General features: G+C 31.1%; 1 protein-coding gene across 3 annotated transcripts in view; it reads left to right on the plus strand.

Annotated features, from left to right (window-relative positions):
* GRIK2 (glutamate ionotropic receptor kainate type subunit 2) overlaps positions 1-24,579 on the plus strand; it is a 598,702-nt gene that overhangs the window by 571,978 nt on the left and 2,145 nt on the right. The window contains exons 15-16 of one of the 3 annotated variants that reach the window (XM_053914034.2): positions 12,226-12,476; positions 22,596-22,730. In XM_053914034.2, coding sequence (XP_053770009.1) covers positions 12,226-12,476; positions 22,596-22,715 — 371 coding nt within the window. In that variant the 3' untranslated portion in view covers positions 22,716-22,730. Of the gene's footprint in view, positions 1-12,225; positions 12,477-20,885; positions 20,973-22,595; positions 22,731-24,579 lie in introns of those variants that run through there. The other 2 variants (XM_024551766.4, XM_024551764.4) reach the window with 2 other exon arrangements.

A 24,579-nucleotide genomic window follows, 5' to 3' on the forward strand; every position in this document is an offset into this window, starting at 1 on the left:
GTTTAAAAGGAGTGAGATTCCCATATATTTTTACCGTCCTCTACTGGTTTACATTTTCTGGATGAGGGCAGAGGTGTTTGTGTTTTGTTGATGCAAGCCCATACAGCAACAGTGCCTGCACTTTTTGTGCCCAAAGTAGTTATTTGCTGAACAAATTAATTCTATAGCAGTAAATATGATGGAATAGCAAGATTCATAAACAGAAAGAAATAACTTTTAGAGCTGGGCATCTTACATTATTAAATGTGATGCCTTCCTTAAACAAACTTGAGTTATCCAGGGTAGTGAGATTTGAGTAAGATTTGTGGAGGATATATAAGGACTTTGGAGTGTAGCACAGATATTTTTCAGTAATGATGGTTACATAATAACACTCATAAGTTCCAAATTTTCAAATAAATAATTTTGACTTTTACTTAATATAAAACACTAAACTTGAGGGGTTTAAAAAAATTAATCCTTACCCAAGGATATGTTTATTGATTTTATTTTTTTTAATTTTTTATTGTTGGTCAATTACAGTTGTCCCCATTTCCCCCCATTACTCTCCCCCACCCTACCCACCTCCACCTCCTACATTCAATCTTCCCCCTCCCCTGTTGTCTTTGTCCATGGGTCCTTTATACATGTTCCTTACAACCCTTCTGTTCTTCCCCCCATTACCCCCCCTCTCTTCTGGTCACTGTCATGTTGTGCTTTATTTCCATGTCTGTGGTTTTATTTTGCTTGGTTGTTTGTTTTATTGTTTAAGTTCCACTTATAGGTGAGATCATATGGTATTTGTCTTTCACCTCCTGGCTTATTTCACTTAGCAAAATACTCTGCAGATCCATCCATGCTGTTGTGAAGGGTAGGAGCTCCTTCTTTCTTTCTGCTGCGTAGTATTCCATTGTGTAAATGTACCATAGGTTTTTGATGCACCCATTTACAGATAGGCACTTAGGCTGTTTCCAGAATTTGGCTATTGTAAACTGTGCTGCTATGAACATCGGGGTGCATAGGTTCCTTTGGATTGGTATTTGAGGATTCTTAAGGTAGAGTCCCAGCAGTGGAATTGTGGGGTCAAAAAGCAGTTCCAAAAAATGTAAAGATGAGGAAGAATATTTTAGAACATTCTTCTTTATAATCCCTGTCAAATAATATTGAATTTACATTTATTAAAATGTAACATTATTACTAAGTCAAATAATATTGAATTTACATTTATTAAAATGTAACATTATTACTAAAACGTCATTTAACACATTTAACATGCATTTTGTTTTTAGACCAATTATGAATGAGATAAAATTGAACTCTATAACATAAGTTTAAAGGAATGGATATTCAAATCACTCTCCTATACGGATTGCAATATATTTTTTGTTTCTCTTGTTCAGATAACTTGTTTCTATTTGACCTGATAATATTAAGTTCTTAATTTTAGTGAATTATATTTTATTCTTTCATAATATGGCATAAAATTAAAATTACATCGAACTCAGTACATTATTAGTGAATTGTAACTCATTTAACTTCATCAAAGAAGTATAACCTAGAAAGGAGAATTTTACACTTTACTCCCTCAAATACATTCATTCTGTAAAAAATATTTCAGGCAGTAATTTATGACTTGTTCTGTCATATCTGTGATAGAAATATGGCTTCATGAGTTATTTCTATTTATTTAGTCACGAATAAACCCAATGATATGCAATTCTAGTACTGGAATGAGATTCTGACTTACCAAAACTTTCAACTATCATTGCCTGTAATTCTCAACTAGTAATTAGTACTTCTAAAGCATCATTCATTGATCAAGTATATTGAAGATTATGTATAATATGTTATATTTACTTAATTTTAAAATTTTGTTAATCATAATACAAAATTAAACAAAACAAAATAATATACTTAAGTGTGAAAAATTGTATTGGAGGCTCTTGATCTTTTTCCTGCAAGAGTTAATAACACAAATATATTAAAAAATGAGCAAAATAGACTCAGTGACTTGGAAATAAAGAACAAATTGACAGTGACCAGAGGGGAATGGGTAGGGGGATACCTGGGGAGAGGGGAAAGAGCAAGCAAAGGAACATGAATAGAGGACTCATGGGCAGGAACAATGGGGGGGATTGACCCTGGGCTGGGAGGGGCGAGGCAGGGTAGGGGAGAGCAGTGGGGAAAAAGACGGGACAACTGTAACTGAACAACAATAAAGAAGAGTAATAAGGGCTCAATCTCTGGAAATTTAGATCAGTTCCTGAAATTCTCCAGGATTTTCTGTTTATGCCTGCAGGTACCATAATCTATAATGAACACTTCAGTCATGCTAATATTATAAATATGATTAAAGAGAAGAACTTGCTCTGCTTATGTTATTGTTCAGATTTTCAGATACTGTCAAGAAGGCATACACAGTTAACTAAGCACAGGAGGTTAAAATAGAAAATACTATGTCTTTTGGAGTAGGAAATCAGAAATATTTAAAAATTATACATATTTTTTTGCCTAAACATTCATGCTTTTTCTTCTTAGTATGCTAAGCCTCCTCCTGTGTGATTCACCTAGGGGCCTACCATCACCATTCATCATGCTGAGTGTGATGATTACTGACCAGTGTTTTGTAAAATTGCTGAATGACTCACATATAAGCTATTTAATTAGGGAAGCTCTCTTTACACAAAAATACCTTAGTGGAGTAATCAAAATGATGTGCAGGTAAATGCTAAATAAGCATAAGCTGCTTTAATTAAGCTTGGGGTGACATTAAATCTCTTTCATAATTTTCCTGACTACAGCAATGTTATTATAATGTGATATTTACTGTATGGTAGATATTTGAAGTTGTAGGTATTCTTACTCATACTAAGTTAACTGAACTTCCTATTTCATTCAAAAGAATTAAGAAAAAAAGAAAGAAAAACAATGCTAAATGGGGTAAGGCCAAAAAGAAAATCGCAGCAATTTTCATTAAGGGATATTTAAAATGTGTGATCAGTTGCAATCTTGCCTCTTCATTCACCATAGGTAATAATCGCCTTATTAGAAGAGGGAGCATTTCTACTTTATATCATTTTCATCTACACTGCCTCCCTTCTGACTGCCCATACCAAAACCCTACTTGGCCGCTCTCTTTCCAATGTTGAGTGCATATTGCTCTTTGAGGACTAGGAAGACTCAGTCCATGAGCTGGTAGGAAAGCAGCAGTCTAGAAAAAAATCCATTAGGACAGTTGGTGTTATTTTGCTTTGCTGTGTTCAATTTGGTAGAAATATTGTAATGTGACTAAAGGGTCTCATTAAAACGATTTCTATTCTAACAATAAGCTAGTTGCACACTTCATTCATTTGTTAGTTCCTTGCAACTTCAATAATGTATGTGAATTACGTCAGCTGAGAAGGGAATTGAGTGAATTGTGCTCATGTTTCTGCATATTATCGATGGTGCTACATTTTCTATAATCTCATTTATTGCTACATTTTCTATAATGTCATTTATTCCCATTTTACATGTGGGGTTTAATCAATAGTAAGTTTCAAACATTCAGTGAGTGATAATTTCCATGAACAAAATTCAAATTATATCACAGTCATAGAACTGCTAACATATGTGATACAAGAAGAATGTAAATTGGCAATGTAAACATGAATGTAAATTAAATATATTTATAAAGTTTTTAATAATCATGTTAAATTTAAAGAGTTTTATCACACAAAATTGTTATGTACATTTGTGTCTATAATATTTACTATTTAATTATAAATACTAAGATATATTCTTATTTCATAACTAGAATTTAATGTTGCCTTTTATAAATGTTTTATAACATATTTTACATTAAGAAATACATAATAGTAGTAAAGAACTTTCATCTCATAATAATACCATTATATATAATCAACCTAAAGTAAAAAATAAAGTCAGTAGTTTTACTACTTACTCTTTACGGTAGAAGTATACCACTTTGACATGTAAACAATGTCAAATTTCTTTTTTCACTTATATTTTCTAATGTTAAGTGTATGATATCTCACTAAATTTTTTTATTTCTCATTATTTGATGAAGTTAAAGCCATAGAATTGGAACTAGAGGAGACATGTTATTTGTTTAAAGCATATGACAGTGTTTATGAAAACGGAAATCAGTATGAGAATTATGTTTTCCTATTTTGCTCACTATCCACTCATAGAATCCCCAATTCATCTTATAATAAGTACTGTAATATTTTTCATTATAGATGCATAAAATTGCTGGCTTTCAATTCTTTAGTTTTACTGACATGAATGAACACATTTGTCTTCATTAGTTGAACATAGTGCACAGAAATTGATGCAAATTATTCATCTTTCTGTGGGTCAAACTTTCTATTAAAATGCATTATTTTTTTCATTGCATAAGTAGCACAATTTTAACATTAGTGAAGTGATTTTGGAGGCTAAGTTGAGATCAAATGGTTTTCAGAGTCTGAAATAAACAAAAAAAGTCAAATTTTGCTCATAGAGCTGTACATTCCTGTCATATTTGTTAAAGTCCAGACTTCATGTCACTGAAAACAGATGAGTCTCAGTAAGCTATGCCCGTTCCACAGACATCATCAGCTGACTTTGTATGTTAGAATCTAGGAAGCTCCCAGAGAGAATTTGATGAATTGTGAGCATCAGTGTGAGCAGCCTTCATTAATATTGTAAGTGCTGACCAAATGGTAAGTGCAAACCATGCATAAATGGATAAATCTCAAGAAAACAGAGTTCTGATAGATGTTATATGAAAACATTGGATCATTGAATTCATTTAGAATTGATCTTAAGCTGATTAGTCCAAGGTCATGGGTTCAAATCCAATTATAGATTAGTTTGCCAGATTAAATATGTCAGACTCTGATCCTTTAGTTAGCAGGACTAAGATCAATAAATAACACTTATTAGAAAAAATGAGTCAGAGCATAGAGGCAAATTGTATAAGTACTAAATTACGGAGATTTATGCGTTTTCTTAGTATGTTGCATTGACTCCATGGCCTCTGTAGTGAGATGATTTATGTACAGATAGTAGTTCTCTCTGTGTCCAAGGGATCCTGGTACAGCTACTGAGCCTCTCTGAGACTCAGAGTATCCATCTAATAATGGGTGTAATTATATCTACATAATTGGATTGTGCTAAGAATTGAACATATTACCTTTATAGTATTTGGATCAGAACATTTGTACCATGAAGAATTCCAGAAGACTCCAGTCAAGAAGTGTGCAAAGTAGGGAAGGATTAGCAGTAGTCTATCTGAGTAAGAAGTTCAACCAGAAACACAAAAGCGGAAGCACAAAAGCGGAGCTCTCCAGGCAATGGAAAATACAACTAATTTGTATTGCTGGCAGGTTAGGTGTAATAAGAAAAGAGGATAAAAATCAGAGAGGAAGCCTGTGATAGGTTGAAGAAAGGAATTGTCTGACATGTTTAGGAACTGGGATTTTATTCTATAGTTTTAGAACATCACTGAAAAATTTTAGGCAAGGAAATGGTGTTCATAGATTTCCAATGTGGGAAGATTACTAGGTCTCATTGAGAATAGAACACTTTTATCTGTCATTTACCATTCTGTGATTAAAATGTTAAGACCTGATAATTTGTTTTCAAGATGAGATTACTTTCCTTTTATTCTTATGATTCTTGCTCATGAATTTCATATACTCCTAACAAATTGAAGGTTTTCAATGAGATTCTTTCAAAAGAAAATACAAGTAGTGGTGACAATTACTCTATATTAGTATAGCTGATTTGTAGTAGGAAGTCTGAAATGTTCCTCATGAAGTGTTTAGTTGCTACATATATTAAGCGATTCATTTGAAATAAATATCAATATATTATAATTAGGTAAAGATGAAATAAAGACCTAGATAGTGTTTGGATTCATAAAAGTGACTGAAGATAAAGTTTCAAGTATGCATTACCATTTATTAAGTAATTAAAATATTTTTCTTATACATGTACTCCTTCAACAAATATTGCGTTCTTACTGTGTGATGGGTGTTATACTAAGAAAACAGAAATAACCCCTGCCCTTATGGAAGTCACAATCTATCAGAGTAAATGAGCATTAAATAAATAATCACAGAAATTATTTTTTTAGTTACAAATTGAGTTAAGTTCTATGAAGGAAAAGAACAATGATGTTTTGCTGTTATATAACAGAATTATTGACTGAATAAAACATGAACCTGGAAATATAAATTTATAAAATTGATCTGAAATGTAAGGATAAAATTTTTTCTTAGCGCTTTTTAAAAACAAATATGTGAGAGGAAGTATCCTGAGAGAGAATAAACCCATCTTCTCCTGTAGAAAATGTTCTAAGAGAATGTAGTCTATTTTCGACTTTAAGATTTTATCGTAAAAAGAACAGTAATAAAAAGAGCTCTAAAAGCACCCAAAATTTCTTGTGCATTTAGGGCACCCAGAACTCAGCACAGGAGTCAGGGAGCCATTTCATAAAATTTAACATTGCCAGACGTGCTCTCACGTCTTTTGTGGTAGCAGGTCTTTTACACATGAAGGCACAGACCAAGGGAATTGCTGACTATTGATCTAAATACAAATATGGCAAAGATTTTGTAAACTTACTTGTCCATCTAATTTATTATAGATGGTCAATAGCAGAAGTGTTATCCACGTCTGCTTATGGACCCTTTTTATTCTACTAAATTTAGTAAGAATGTGAGAAGGTGCCCCATGTCAGAAGTTTCAACTTGGCATATTTTGGTTATTTCATGATTGATATATTGTAATTAATTCAATATTTCATTAAAAAAACATTTGTTTGAATGGTTAGTGTGGATTGGCAATGTACTAGATACTGGATGAAATAATGGATGATTGATTGCCTATAACTGACAGGTGGCCTAGACTTAAGCCAAAATTTAAGGGCTTTAAGTTTTTGGGTGTATGCTTTAGAAACATTATCAGACTCAGTTCTTTGAAAGAAGAGAAATAAGTAAAGAATTATTAAAGTTCTTTGAGGCAAGTCCTTGGAATACCATATACTTAGTGAATATGGTATAATCACATACCCACAAGACATGTAAATTGCCGTATTTCAGAAAGTGCACAATATCGTGAAGTGTGAAAAACTAGAAGAAACCTAAAACTGTGAGTATCATAGAAATATCTCCCCAAACCCAAAGAGAGAAAGTCTGGAGATGTTATATGATTCTGCCATACACAGTGCATACTATCATTATGATGATATGAATTACTATAAAATATAAAGCAAAGGAAACTGAAGTCTTCTAGAAAGTGGACAGAGAGGATTTGTCATTTTGCAAAACAGCAATACTTACATAAAATTTTAACCATATATTTAAAAGATTTCTTTGGGTGTTATAGGAAAATCAAAGGTTGTATACTTTTTCCCCAAATAATTGGTTTCATTTATCTGGGTATGCAAATATATTTAAGTAACTTTTATAACTCTTGTCCCCTAAAGTATCTTGTAAAGAGACTTCAAAGCCAGGTTTGATGACCTGCCTTAAGGCTATCATTGTGATGTGAATTCTTACGAGCTGGTGTTTCATGAAGCAAATACGCTATAAATGATAAAGAACATATTAAAAATGCAACTTGATGAAATTTAATAATGTGTAAGTTCAAAGACAGGGAGGAAGATATCTAGGCAGGGACCAGCAGAAAGATCTAACAAGGAACAAAACATTTTTCACAGAGACAACTGATGTAGCAACAGTAGTAACTATTGTTATACAAGGAAGTGCTTTCCAAATTAAGGTTAAAGTAAAGTAACTGATGGAAACATTAATAGATGTGAAGGAGAAAATCCTTCCTTCAAACATAAATTTAACCATTTCTAACAAGTTATTTAATGCTTTTCTTTTATTCTTTTAATGGAGAGATGGGAGCCTTTATTTTGCTAATGTAAATGAGAATTTGCAAGAGATGTATTTGTTGTGGAGTATTCTTATCTGGCCAAGGAATCTTTTAAACGAGACACAGATGTATACTACCTATAAAGAGAAGAATGTGAAGGGAATCCTGTTTTGGAAATATTGATATAATGAGTTTTAGAATGTGATATCTATAGAAAGCAAGAATTACTGCTTCTGATCTTTCCAATTTATCAAAGCATACAGAAGCCTGATTTTAAAGAAGAGTTTTGACAGGATATATGGGAGATTGCCAGTATATGGGTAATGTGGTTTTAGCATATTTCACTAAAACATGTTAAGTATTAGACAACGTGCTGTGCAACTTTTAAAGAAAAGCTTTTGATCAATCAATAAACCTCCCCATGAATTCAATGTAATGCTGACTCTACTTACTTCATGATCTCTGTACTATCTAGATGTATTAAAATAGGAACAAAATGTTGGTATACTTAAAATTGTGAGTTTGTAAATAACATGAAAAGGACAATCAAATGAGCCTATCAATATATTGTGTTTAGTAGGCTTAGACTTGGAACCAAGTATGCATAATAACATGTGCCTTCCAGTGTACAAGTAAGAAATTTAGCACGGCAGAAATGAAGGGAAGGATGGATGTGGGAATAGGAGAGGAAGGATGGAAATAGGAAGGCAGTGAGGAAGGAAAGGAAAGGAAACAGAGAAGGCAGAGCAGAGAGAACAAAGAGAGAAAACATGCAAAAGAAGGGATGAAAGGTAAAGGAATGGATTAGTAATGAGAGATGGAGGGAGGAATCGGGGGAAAGAGAGGGAAGAAGGGAAACAAACTCAATCAACACGTTAGCTCTAAAATATTTGGGGAGACTTGTACTACTTGTATACAATAGTCACAGTTTATTTTTCTAAGGTGATTTTATCTGTTGGGAGGCCTTTCAATGAAATTATAAATTTATGTAAAATCTTTTATCAAAATTTAACATTTACGGACATTGGGAGACAGGAGTTCTTTTAGTAGGAAAATTCCCAATTGGCGCACTGGTAGAGTTTATTTATGCCTACATGCACACTGTTGCTGTTTATCACTTGCCACTAACCGCCTCAGTGACTCCTGAGCCCTCCTTTTGAGCCCCAGGTTACATGCATCTGGCATGTCAAGGGCTTCCCTCTGCAGTAATCATATTTTTCAATGACAGAACGACAAAACATGGCAATGATTTACTTTCATTGATTTTATGCCTTATATTATTCTATCCTGTTAAAAGCCTCAAAATGAGGTATATTAACTTCGTAGCTTTTATTCAAACCAAATGCCATTTACACATTTACTGTGTTTACACTGGAAAAACAAGTGTGATGAAGTTTACTAGCAATGGGAAATACTTATATTTACAATAAGTGCTGGAAATAAGAAGCTTAGTTAGCAAGAGCAAGATGTGTCTATATTTATTAAAAAGTGGTTTGCTTTTGTTTTTCAGTGCCTTATTTTGTCAATGAAGTGAAGAGCATTGTGCTTGAAGACATTAGAATTAAAATCCTAATGCATTTCAGTGTGTATGATGAATTGGCAATAAAATAATTTTCCTTCAATATTGCTCAGGATGAGAAATATGTTGGCTCAAAGTATTTCTTAGTGGGATCAAGAATTTTTCATATTTGAAAGTTTATTCTTCAAGTCACTATCTGTCAAAATTTTGCTTATAATGGTATTTCCAGAAATGAAACCACATTTTATATTAGCCACACATGGCCATTTTTGCAAGTACTATCAGCACAAAATTTGTTCCAGATGCTGTGTTTCTAAATGAAAGATATACTTGATAAACTACAATTCTGCTTAGAATAGATTTTTTCCTCAAATAATTATTTTGTAAGGAATATCATTAATTAGAATGGTAATTCAGAGTAAATATGACCTAAAACTGATACTAGGTGAGATTTAGTAAATTAATGAAAACTGGATATCCAAACAAGATAGCCTTAATTTATGGTTTTTAAATACATGTCAGAGAACACAAAAGCACCAGGTCGTTGCTTTCACATTGTGTTAGGAATGCCTCAGTCATCATGTGGCCTATAATGGGAAACATTTGTTGAGAACCATTTATATGAGAAAGTTTGAAAATTTAAATAGATGATAGATAAGATAGATGATTAGAGAGATTGACTGGTAGATGATTGAGAGATAGCTAGATAGCTAGATAGATAGTTAGATAGATCGATCCTCTATTCCAAAGAGTTTATAATCTATTTAGGAAGAGAGGTCACGCGTTAAACAGTAAATGGTAATAATACTAGGGGACTAGGCTGAGTGACCCAGGTAGAAAACACTAAGGGCTGGGGTTATAATCCCTGAGATCTGAAGTGACTGAGGAGCAGATTTTAAATTTAATGTTTTCATCAGAGTAGTATTTGGAAGAGAGCACAGAAAAGAAACTGAGAAGCAGGACTTTTTTTTTTTTTTTTACTATAATTAAATTATTTGAGCCCTAGCTAGATGACTCAGTTGGTTGGAGCATTGTCCCAAAAATTGCAGGTTTGATTCCCGGTTACAGCAAATACCACAGCTGCGGGTTTGGTCCTCGGTCTGAGAGTGTTCAGGAGGCAACTGATCATTGTTCGCTCTCTCTCTCTCTCTCTCTTCCCTAAAATCAATAAAACACATCCTTGGGTGAGGATTAAAAAATATATTTGAGTTCTAATTATAGGAATAATGCCCCCTTTTAGGAAAGCTGTGAAAATGTTATATAGAAGTCATGTACTTAAACATTTCTTCTGAGTAGATTAAGAATTAAAGAAATAGCTGTCCAAGTGGATGGGGTAGATTTTCACTTTTGCAACAAGCTACTTCCTATGACTGTCCTTGTCTTTCTATTTTTAACTTGTATATTCTTGCTAAATGAGTAATACCAAATTAATCTATTACATTAATTGAGTAAAATATATATAATATTCAATATAATATATATTTATATATTATATATAATATATAGTATATATAATATATAATATAATTTAGTAAAATATTATATATAATATATATTATATAAATATATAATAATATAATAATATATATATCCCTTATGTAGCAGAAAAGTTTCCTGACCGTGTTTTTAATTGCTCTGAGCAGAAATGAAGCTTTAGCTATAGCTGTAGGTATATTTAAATCTAAACAAGATCACAGCGACATTGAATACAAGCTGAAGTTAGTATTTTTCAGTGGGCAGAAAAAAAGCAATTGTGAATGAACTTGTGAAGAAAGATGGAATGTCCCTGTAGTGTTTTTTCAGGAGAGCAGATTAAACTTTATAAACAGTCTGTTTTTGAGTGGGAGAAAGTAATAAGACCAATCTCTTTGGGGCCGTGACCGGGTTGCTCAGTTGGTTAGAGCAACGTCCAGATACCCCAAGGTTGCAGGTTCAATCCCCAGTTAGTGTACATATAAGAAACAACCGATGAATGCATAAAAAAGAGGAACAATAAATCGGTAATTCTCTTTCTCTTTCCCTCTTCTTCCTCTCTCTAAAAAATCAATGAAGGAAACAGTCTTTTTAAGACATATTAAATGATGCATGTACTTCAATATTCTCCTATGATTCTGGGCAATGCATTAGAAAATTTATTACTTATCACATTATAGCTAATGCAGAGAAGATCTACCCCTGACAGCATAAATACCAAATTTTATTTAATTTTTTTGTTGCCTCCACTGAAAAGAACATATCTCCTCAAAGCATAAAGTGTAATAAATAAATAACTCCCCAAATGACAATGCATTGATTGCCATAATATCTGAATGATCCAATGCTGTACAAAGCTGTTATTTGTGTTAAATAAAGAGATAGTCTATCTATTCTCTTGAAAGTATTAGCTACCCCTGAGTACAGCTTGTTCATGATTGCTTTAAATTATTTCACTTAATAAAGGGAAATACCATTATTTCTACAATAGAGGTTACCACTTTATCAATACTCTGTTTTCAGTGTAGAATAATTCCAAGACATTAACCAAATATCTTTTCACTCTATTTCCTATTGTAAATTTCCACTTACTATTTTTCCAATATTCCAGAGCTCTGAGTTGAGTTTGCCTTTTAGAAGGAGACATTTTCTTCACAAAAACAAAATCCATTTTATCCTCAAAATCAGAAAGACCACACACCTTATTCATCTTGTTAAACTTCTATTCTCTGTTGTTTTCCAGTTGTTCTTCACTCCGGGGAATGAACATTGGCACACTTTGGAGCACCTGGAAAAAGCTCTGTCCTTGTCTTGTATTAACCTTTAAGCATGAAATTCTGGGTTCCTTAAAATAGTTATAACACATCCCCTCTCTTTTTCAGGTTCTCCATATAGAGACAAAATCACCATTGCAATTCTTCAGCTGCAAGAGGAAGGCAAGCTGCACATGATGAAGGAGAAGTGGTGGAGGGGCAATGGCTGCCCGGAGGAGGAGAGCAAAGAGGCCAGTGCCCTGGGGGTGCAGAATATTGGTGGCATCTTCATTGTTCTGGCAGCTGGCTTGGTACTCTCAGTTTTTGTGGCAGTGGGAGAGTTTTTATACAAATCCAAAAAAAACGCTCAATTGGAAAAGGTAAATGTCATTTTTTTACAATTTAAAACAATTCTTGTCATAATAAAAGAAACTATTTTTGATCTTTCCAACCAAGGATAGTGCTTAGAAATGTAACTGTTAGTCGTCTTCTGCCATTCGTGATATAACAACGGTTCCCAGAGAGAACACACAATAAACTTCATGATCGTGAATTTAAATGTAGATGTTTAATGGAGCCAGCTTCAAGGCAAGTGACTCTCTCTCCTCTTACTGAAGCCTTAGAAAAAATGCTACTTGAAGTTCACTGCAGATAGGTTAGTAGAGGAAAATGATGAAAACAAAGATCAGAAACTAATATGAAGGGAAAAGATACTTTTCTGCAGATAAAACATGTTTTAATATACAATACTGATTAACAGTTTCAAGATAAAGAGTACATGGAATTTTTACTTGAAGATTTTTAGTCTAGTACATCTTTAATTGAAAAAAATTAACTCTTGCTTTGGAAATTACAATTAATTTTTAAAAATTGGTGAATGTGTGAAAATATTGAAAATATTATAAGATTTTGTGGCATTTAATTTTATTCTTTTTATAGTTATTGTTTAAAGATTTTATTTATTTATTTTTAGAGAAAGGGGATGGGAGGGAGAAAGACAGGGAGAGAAACATCAGTGTGAAACATCATTGCCTCTTTTGCATCCTCAACTGGGGACCTGGCCCACAACCCAGGCATGTGCCCTGACTGGGAATTGAACCAGCCACCCTTTGGTTCGCAGACTGGTGCTCAATCCACTGAGCCACACCAGCCAAGACTAATTTTATTCCTAATTAGCCCTTTATTTTCTTGCACCAATGTTTTTTGAAGAACATATATTAACCTCAAAAATATGAGATTATTGCAATATTTTTTAGGATTTTAATACAAGTTATTTTTGTACAAATATTTTTATTCTAAATTTGAAAAATTTGCAAACCTTATTCAGATTATGTACTTCTAATGTTATAATTTCCATAGATCTATATAAATACAAAGATGAATATTTATTTTTAAATCTCTTATTTTAGATATTTAAGTGACACTTTTTTGTATGTAAGTTTATAGTCTGGACATGAAATCATGCTTTAGCTTTTTAAAATTTTCTGACAATTTATTTTATACTTTTTATACAGAAATATTTTTTTGGTTTTAATTAAAAAACATTTTAGGGCTTAGCTGCATCAGAGTCAGATTATATGTTCATTAATATTTGAAAGGTTCATTAAGTTTTTCTTAAATATGAGTAGAAAAATGAAATTTAAAAATAATGACACATGAATATAAAGTAAATATACTGTGCTAATATTCTCTGAAGCAGTCTGACCTTTAAAACCATTTTTGAAAAACAAAAACATTTGCTTATTTTCCTTTGTCTTTAATAATTTATGTTGCAATTACTTATATAAACCCTTTCATAAATCAAAACTTTAAATACAGAATTTCCACATTTTTAGGTGACATTTTATATACAGTAATTTTCTCTTAGAAACAGTGTTTTTATAAATGAGTATTTTGAGGAGTAATGGTTCATAATTTGAAAAATACAAACAATCACATGATTTATTTTTTCACAACATTCAGGATCTGCTGACTTGGCTGAATCAAATATTTGTTGCTCTGGTGTAACTGATAATAGGTTTAAGTACATGCTATATAATATTTTTAGTAGTATCAAATGAGTTTTAAAATCAAATTTAAAAAATATTAACTCATCAATTTCCATTTTTATTATAAAAATGGAAATAGATGTGATATTTTGTCAATAGATGTGATATTTGGTTAGTTAATAAAGTAAGTCCAGAAATTATAGAAGAAATTTGTTTTTTCTAGTTGGAACCTTAAATAATCCATGTGTGATGATTTTCTTTCATTTATAGCTCAGTGTTAAAATAAAACAAATGAATTAACCTCTTGACAATATGTGCATTCTATTGCACTCTTTGTGTGCTTATGCACGTGATTTACCTAGGCCACGTCATTATGCACAGTTATTTTATAAACATTCTGCTTAAAAACAAAAAAACCCAAAAGATGTAGAGATTTAACTCTATAAAGTAACCTTTTTCATTGTTAGTAGAAATAACTAATTTAGTTGAATTTTTCATATAACAAGCTCTCTTTAATTTCTATGTACCTGTATGGCCTTCTAAAAATTTTGTGAAAGGAACGTTCATTTTTTTGACAGAAGTAGATGAAACATTACATTGGAAAGAAGCAACTGTGTTGGTATTAAATGAGCATTATTAATCACATTCCCCAATGCTTTCACACACTGGCACCACATGGCTTCCATATTGAAAGTCAAATTCTCTAGCTCAGCAGGTGAGGCACTTCAGAAACTGTCTCTGTCCACCATTATAGTTTTACCTTTTGCTTCTCCTCAATTGGTAATTTATTCTCTAGCTGTCCTAGATCACTTTCAATTTTCTAAGGTCATCTAGCTTTTTTAAAACCTCTTCCATTTGACTTGAGCAAACCTTGTGCAGTTTTCGACCTGGCAAACTTACTAGCTTTTTGAGACTAGGCATTCCAGACTAGGTGTCAAGACTAGGCATCAACTTACCCAGAAAGCTTTATCTAGGTAACCCAGGGTTACCTAGAAAACAAACCTATAGATATAATAGGTTTGGGCACAGGACACAGCTGTTGTCACAAGGTAGTGTTAGGTTTTCATTTCCTATCCAATGAAAAATATATGACTTTTATATGTCCCTTTTTTTGCTTAGCTGATTTCAGATACTATCACCATTCGAAAAATATTTTCTCCCCCTTTGAGAATGTTGGGAAGGTATTTTGCCCATTTCAAACCACATCCATCAATCAGCCTAGATACCCTTTCTCTATTTCTTTCATAGTTGTTGTTTTTTCTGTGTGAGTGCCTCTTTCCCAATTAGACTCTTAGTTCCTATAGGACAAGGACCTAATATTTGTGGTTTGTGTCTCCAACGTGTCCAGCAGTGTCTGTTGGCACAAGATCTGTCTATCTATCATATGTGTCTCTCTCTTTCTCATCTATCATCTACCCATCATTTATCTATATCTATCATCTACCTATCATCTACCTATCTCTATCTATCTATCATCTATCTATCATTATCTACCTAATCATTCTTTCTATTGATTTAAATTAATAATGAAGTTAATACGGTGACCTATTTAAAAAAGTCTACCACAAAGAGTATAAAATAACTATTTTCTATATAATTCAGTAGAATTATGTTTAGCAAATAAATAATTATGGGTTTATTAGAATAACCCATTTTATTTACTGTGATAAATTAGGTTCTTGGACTCAATTCTTCACTTTTCTTGTGGAAAAAATGTATTTATTTGGGCTATACAGTTTAACACCTTACTGAATTTATTAAAATTAGTCAGAAAATATTCCTAGATTTTATCATAAGATATGCATGTGTACATATAGAAATTCACAATTAATTTACATTTATAATTGTGCCTTTAAAGTTTTAATTTTAAAAATATGATGAAATTTTACACAATTATTCATTTACTCCAGTAATTATTTATTAAGAACCAAACATGCAATGAATTATGCTTTGCATATTAAAATAAACAAGGATATATTATTATTCACCATTGAGCCCCAAGGTGATTTACTCTATTCTCTCTTCTCTTTCTCCATTTCTTTCCCTTTTCTTCAGTCTACAGTATTCTAGTACTTCTTAAACAAACAAATAAAATGTTCATTCTTTACTTAAATAGACTGGCAGATATAATACACACTTGGTCTAGTTGAATATGAACTTTATAGATAAAATTTATGAAGAGTAATATCATTCCATGTCATCTCACTTCTGATGATGATGATGATAAAATTAATAACAATACTTAGTATTTAGAGGTGAATATAAATATTATTTATAGCAAATGTTTTGTGAAATATTAATGGAATAAAAAGGTCTTGATGACCATGATATTTTTATATTTCCAAGTAGTTTGGCAATTAAGAGTAGTATCTGAATTCATCATCTTAAAATGAGGGCAGGTTGAAACTGCATATGGAAGATGATGCTGAACTGTGTAGAACTTAAAGAATTAGAAAACTCTAAATTGCATTCCTTTCCAATACCACAAGATGGTGTATTCCAATTTTTATAGTAGATCATGCTTTTGATTTTGTTGCAGATATTAATGTATCAAAATACCTTTTTATTTATTCAAACTTTTAAATTAAATACACATTTATTTTTTCTAATTTTTAAAAAATATAACAGATATTTGGAAAGATACTCAAAAAGCCTTCTTTTCCTGAAATGTCTGGAAAAGTAACTAATTAACATGTGTATTTTTAATTACCTGCCTTTTCCCCTAACTTTTTGCTGATTTTAAAAACACTGCTTGAGCTTCATTCAGCGAGCAATTCATGAATCTGCTGCACATACGAAGCACTTATCTGTCCATGTCAGGTGTGTGCATTTGTTTGGAAGGTCCTGCTTCCCCTTCGAACTGAAGAAAGCTGCCTAATATAAAAATGTTTGTTTCCTCTGGTATCATTTATAACACTACATTGGTTTTGTAAGCATGAATTATAAGTGATTGTAATACTTTTAATTTTTACAAAGTTATTTTATAACATAATTATGGTTTATTGATTTATGTTTAAAATTACTCTATTTCTTAAGTATTTGAATGTGTCCTCTTTTAATAAAAGGTGTACATATATCTGCCTTCTTTTGATATCCAGAAATAATAGTAACATACATAGTCTGACTCTTTCTTTTTGCCTGATTTGTATCTAGAAGTAATTTCTTTCCAACGTAATTAAAAATAGATTTGACTATATACATTGTTTTAATTGAAAACATTGAACACCAATCACAGAGTTTCTTGATATGAACAAAAACTAAACAACAAAAATATTCATTTTCTCATTACTTCAGTTTAAAGAAAGTGTAGTAAATATGTCTGAGAAATAAAAGTATAAATTATTGCTCAGATATTGAATTGGTAACTTATGTGTCCTATATTGGACACATACATTTATAATAACTTTCCTCTAAAATGACTGATGCACATTTTAAAACTAATTAATATGGATTTTTTTAGTATATAATCCATTTTAGTCAATGTATTTTTTTGTATTAAAGAGCACTATCCAAGATATCTCTAAATAATGATATTTTTCCAGTCACTGAAAGTTCAAAAATTTTTTTGAGGGCACATAGAATGTTCTTCAGTCTATAATTTAATAACAAATGTAAAAGGCAGCTTTAACTCATAATACCACAAACTAATGAAATAATGTGATTTGGAGAATGTTAAGGATAAATTAGAAGGGTTTAGTTTAAGTCTGGACCCTGGGCAAAAGATTATTCACAAAGAAAAACTTTTCCAAAGCTGTCTGAATCTGTATGTCATGGAACCAGAAGAATGAAAATAGATTGTTCACAGACCCTTATAAACATACAGCTTTCAGAAAGTTGAAAAATTAGTTCTAACAGGAGCAATGTTTTTTAAAAGAACCCTTTTATTGAATAAGCTATAGGAGTGCAAATACTGCTATAAAACATTATAAAGATTTGTAAAGTTCTAAAGAAATTTTCAATAATGTAAAATTTATCTATAAAGCATCTTGCTATTCAGAAGTTAAAAGATGTAAATAAACTTTGGACAAATAGTCCATTTGGTATTCTTTTATGTTACTGCCGTTCTCTGAGAGCAGATCATCTCTCAGTTTCCATTAATGACCCATATAAGGGATGACTGGATGACTTTTAAAGTACTTTTACATATAAATATAAAATCATACTTTACAATGAGATGCCAATCTTTGTTTTACTGTCTAATATCCTTTCAAGTCAGCAAAATGATTTTTAAGTCATTTCTTTATGGTAACTGTACTTTTTTGTGCCTATAAATGATGTTTTAAAATTAAGATTGTAGTTTGACAAATAATAATTTTACTTCCTTATTTTTATAAACAACTTTGGAGCTTTTAAGGAATGATATCTTCTTTGAGTATAAAGGCATTCTGAGAACTGTGTAAATATTACCATATTGTGCAGATGAAGATAAGTGTCTCGAGGGTCAAGTTGTGTTTCCCAAGGTCAAAGATGCCCACTCTGACACTATTTTAACTATATCATATAGTACAAAATAGAGATATTTAACTATTTTTCTTGATAGTTTTCATTCCTGAAGTTGCATTGATAAAATATGTGGAGTAGGAGTTTGATTTAGATAAACAGATTGTGGAGCTAGGTAATACACACAGTTTGCATGGGTCTAACATATAACAAACAGCTATGTTATAATTATTATTCAAAAAGCTGATGTATTTAACCTGTTGGGCCTTCAGAAAAGAGAGCTTTCTTGTAATAAAGTATTAGTTATTTAGATGTTATGTGTTTTTTGAAAAATTGTATCATTACTACCAGCAAGAATGTGATGATTAACATTGCTTTTTCTTAAAATGCATTTCACAGATGTATTGACTAAAGTGGTGTTGAAACTTGTCAGACCTTATCTATTGAATTTTCTAGCTTAAGTATGGGATGTGTACAAATGTATAATAATGTCCCATCTTTCTCTGTCTCATTGTATTTGCAAAATGCAACATAAAGATATTTGGTAACTGTTTCTGTAAGAGTCAAAGTTTCTGAGAGAATTTTAATCTTTAGTTATGTTTATAAGTGTAAAATAATCCAGGCAAAAGCACAGGGCATTTTATCATTTTATTCATTGAGGAAAAATAATATATTTCTTTTTGCCCCATAATTTTTTTCTCTGATTTATTATTTAACATTCAAAAAATAACATATACTAAGAACAAAGTCCAGGTAAAAGGCTCAGCTAAAATTCAAATCACTGTTAATGATGCAGCCTAATATAATAAAGCATTCATAGCATGGAAGTCAAGAGAACAGAGTTCCTCTTTCAGCTTTGATATCAGTTATGTGCATAACTTTAAATAGATAACTTGACCTCTTGAGTTTAGTTTCTCTTGCTGTAAAATTACAGTGATTGAGCAATAGGATCATTAAAGAACCTACATGTAAAGTCTTGTCTGACTGCTGCACAGCTTATAAATAATATAATTTTTCAGAAATATGGCTGCTATAAAACTGAATATCAAGATCAAGGTTGCTACATATGTATTTTGACATGAATGTTTTAACTAGCCATTTTCATCTCTTATTGCTTCACTGTTGCATTCATACAGCCCTAGGTCATTTCATTCTGCTGATGTATAGCATTAGCTATTTGGTATTTTAAGAAGACTGCCAATTAAAAAGTATAAATCAAAAGGAAGGGTCACATTACATGACATTGATTTTCCTTATTTAATACACCAGTGTTATATCAAATATTTCATATTACACTATATATACTTTTTATTCCATTTTATTTTTTCATTAATTTAGTTATTATCTAATGTGAGATAATTTTATACAGGGATCATAGTGACTTTTTTATTTGTCTGTACTACATGTGATGTGGAATTCTTGGGCAAATGGCCTATAGCATCAGAAATTAATGCAATGGGTATCTGAGAATGGATTAGGTATCCATAATCAATTAACAAATAATTTAAACAACAAACACAAAACCAGTTCGGTTGATATATTGTAGTCTATACTATAACACTGAGTCAAAAATCTGATAGAAGCAGTTTGAAGATGTTTCGCTAAGGCTTCAAGTAGGAACTGTATGAAAAAATGGTTAAAATTATTCCAAATGAACATTAAAATATCATGTAGTTAACTTTTAACTATCAAAGAATAGGATAGCAAGACACATAAAATAGAATTTCCTCCTTAAAAAAATATAAATACAGACTTGATAGTAATTTCTAATATTTTATGATTATTTCTGGTTTGGGAGATTAATGAGTACATACATTCAACATGAAAGTGATAAACTTAAAATTTAAAAAAAGAATCAAACTGATTACTTTGCATCAGTGGCTGTTTTTAAAAAGACATTGCTAAATATAAATGTTTTAACAAATATGAAGTTAAATAAGTCAGTGTTTTATGTGGAGCATACTTACAAGTAGGAGTCTAATATTTTAAAGTTATGTGCTTCTCCAAATGCTGTCACATCTGTTATCACATAAATATGTCTATAAATTAGGAAGTTAAGTTATTAAGACTAAGAATGAGTTATTCTATAACACCAACAATGATACTATTTAGAACATTTATTTTCAAGCTATGTGTTGTCTTATTGTACCCGAAATAAAAAAATATATAGCTTTTTTAAAAAACAGTATAAATATATAGTCAAATTAATATTTTTAAAGTTTCCAGACCTTCATTTTTTTTAAGATTAGAGTTGTGTAAATACAAGTTGCCTCATTAATTATAGTGAATTTTATAATGAATTTTACTAATTTACATGCAATTACATGCTAACAGCTCAAAGATTTAAATTTTCATTTTCAGGAATCTTCTATTTGGTTAGTGCCACCCTACCATCCAGACACTGTTTAGTAAACTTTTGAAACTTACTAAAAGAGGTTTTTAATAATGGTTAGTATCTTTGCGCCTTTCTTTTTTTCTTTTTGTAGTCTGTTACATTAATGTGGCGAAACATTTTTGTTGTTGTTTTCACCCTAAGAAAGTTCCTTTATTTAATGACACAATTTGTGTGTTTCCATCCCTAAGGAGTGATTTGAAAAGCAAAATAGATTTCTTTCTTTTTCCCTCCCTCCTTTTCTTCCTTTCTCTGCTTCCCCTTTTTATGCTTTCTTCTTCCCCTTCTCCTACCTCCTTTACTTGCCTTCCTTCTCCTCTCCCTTCTTGTTTATTATTACCCAGGAAACTTCTGTAAAGTGCATTTGGGTTTTTCAAAACCTTTGATAGTTCAATAAAAAGACATTTAATAAAATTCCAATCATTATATGACGTAGGAAAGACAATGTGTCTCTATCAAATGACATTAGAACTTCATTTAAAAATCAGACATAGTGACTTTTTGGTAACATAGAGCACAGGGAAACAACTTATTATTACAATCAGCTCTAAAATTTCAACTTTAGATTTTTATGTAAATGAAGATATGGAATTTGTATTTTAAAGCTTTTAAAAAAAGGAATACATGTTTGCCCTACTGCTACAAGTGAAAAAGACTTTATGATATTACTGAATTCTTTTAATTTGATATGTTGATTCAAAACTCTTGCTCAAATTTAATGCTTTTCATAGTTATTGTGAAGGATTAAAAATATTCCAATATTCTATAAGTGGGAAAAAATGTCACAGTTACTTCATTGGTAACCTAAGAAAAACCTATTTTTTTAAGTATAGTTACATTAATAGATTAAAATAGCACTGGCAAAATTCAGCTGATTGAAAGAAAAAGTAATAAAACTGATAAATTGACATATAGTCAAGTTTATTGATCAGTTAATTAAAGGTTATTTGATTAAAATTTTTACTTTCTTATGCCTTTGTAAATAGATAAAACCTAAAAATCATAGTGGTCAAGTTATAAATTTACAATTTTCAGAATTCTAAATTTGTAATTATAATTTATTTAAGATAATTTTAAATTATAAAAGATGAAGAATTTACTAAATTTATAAATATAATTTATGAGATATATTATGAAAGATGAAATTTTATTTCATCTTTTAAATTATAAAAGGTAAAAAATCCTAACTTTGGGTCAGTTTTTTAATGTACATTTTATATTCTTCAGCATTATGAATTTTATATTACACAAAATTTGTTTAAAATAATTTTATATGTCTTTATGTGTGGTCTGAAGTTACATATACTGTACTAAATACATTTTACTTCTTAATTTACTATAAATTGTGTAATTTTGTGGTTGAATGGGTATGTACATTTATAAGATTTTTTTCTAAGAAAATCAATCCGTCCATACTCTCTTAGTATGGGTAAATATTAGTTAATGTATCTATTCTGTAATGTTTGAAACTAATATAATCAAACTTTAAAATCCATATTTGTCAAGAAGAGGGTGTTATAAATTACATAACACTTGGGGCATTTATTACTTTTAAATTAAGACTTATTTCAAACAATTAAAAATTTATTCACATCCTATAACATTTTTAAGTGTCAGTGGCATCAAGTGCTGACCATGTTATGTTATCTAATCAATTCTTCTGTTAAATGTTTCAACAGAGAGCCAAGACTAAGTTACCTCAAGACTATGTATTCCTCCCCCTTTTGGAGTCAGATTTTTCCATTTCTACAGTGTTGTCATCATCACCATCTTCATCATCATTGCCATCATGTTCTTAATAAGTACATCTAATAGTAGGTATTAAGCAACAAGAGACACCGTGTCCCTATACTGGCTGTCAGGTGCCATAAATCTTTAATAGAAACATAATTCATGGATTTCAGAACTGTATAATTTAACACAACAAAAATGCATGATAGTAATCCACTAGTTAGTGGGGAATTCACATGTTGCATTTAATCGTCATCCATTACAAGTACTAAAAAAATAATACTTTTACTATTTAATGTTATTAAACAAAACCAAAGTTAATTAACTTGTGTACAATGTGTTTTACTAAGTTTTTGAAAAAAATGTTTAAGCAATTGAATTAGAAACATTTTAAAATAATTAAATATCGGAGTCACATGTAGCTATTGTTTAGTTCAGTCAACATTTAAAGAACACATGTGTGCCATCCATACCATGAGAACAAGATCTCTTCCCTTTACCATTCATTGAGAGGCATTCATAGAAGACCTAGAGGCCAGACAGAAAAACATCAGGATGAGTTAAAAATACTAAGGAGACTAAACGAAACTGAGTGAAAATAATGAGCCTAGTCAATTGGGAAGTGATTCCCGAATTAAGTTAAAATTTGAGTCATGTCCTGAGGTAAGGGTTAAACATGGCAAGGTACCAGAGACAGGAGAAAAACTTTGGAGGTCCAAGCAGAAAAGGCAGGTGTAGAGAATAAAGACATGGGGCAGGGAGAAAAGAGGAAAGCTGAATCAGAGAAGTCATGATGGGAAAAATAGGATATTTGGATTTCACCTGTTTCTTGGATAGAAAATGCCATTAATAACTGATGTTTAAAAGATAGATTATTCTGGTATATGTGATCCTTTAAGGAGGGAATAGGCTAGATACACATGGAGTTAAGAAGACCACAAGGGAAACGATTTAGGAACCCATAAAGGAAGAATGAGGATATAGCCAAATGAACAAGAAGGTATGAGGGGAGGGTCAGAAGTTACAGAATTGATTTTCAGGATGTCTTGGAGGAGTTTCAGGTGTGAGCTGCAGAAAGTGACATTTCATCTCTCTGAATCTATTTTTTATCAAATAGATGCCTACTTTAATTGAAATATTAGTCACAAAATATTTGTCACAAAAGATTATGCATCAAAAATATTTTTTAAACCTAAGAAACATATGTAGTATTAGATATTTTTATTCTGTCTTCTTTTGGTATTAGCCTAACTTGATAAAAAGCAAAGTGGCCAACACTTAAGGCAAAAGTCAAGTTTTCATATCCATATTTAATTAGGCTTATTTCATTATGTTTTCACATCACTTTTTGAAATTGTATAAATTTTTCATACTTGTTCACGTTTTTAGTTGTTTTCTACCTTTTTAGTTCTTGTACAGAAAAAGCCTAAGTCTCAGTCCATCTGAATTTCAACAACAATATATACACAACTGGTACCCGAATCTGACTTATATGTAACTAGCACATGTGTATCTCAATGAGCCGGGGAGGGAGACTAACAAAATGTTGTCTCACATATATGACTTTCTAATGGGGATTTTCAGGACTTTGTAACAATAAGCCCCAGATAGATTGCTAGTCTGGAAAACCTATTGCTAATGAAATGAGAATTAAAAAAATATTTTCTATGGTTATTTTTTTTCTTCATGTGATAAATTATCAGCTCTCAGTTATAAAGCTGATAATGACAAAAGAGTTAATATTTCTCATGAACTTTTTAATGTACTCCAATTTACTTCATGATTAACTCATATTTGGTTTATAATCATCATCAATAGTTTTATAGGCCTTATCACAACTGGGTATAGTGAATACCAGAAGTTATTTTCCATATTTTTATGTCTGTGTGAGTGCTATTTTTGTTCTGTTTTGAGATGCACAATGACAAATCT

The sequence above is a fragment of the Desmodus rotundus genome, chromosome 11 (assembly GCF_022682495.2).
Source record: "Desmodus rotundus isolate HL8 chromosome 11, HLdesRot8A.1, whole genome shotgun sequence".
Classification (NCBI taxonomy): Eukaryota; Metazoa; Chordata; class Mammalia; order Chiroptera; family Phyllostomidae; genus Desmodus; species Desmodus rotundus.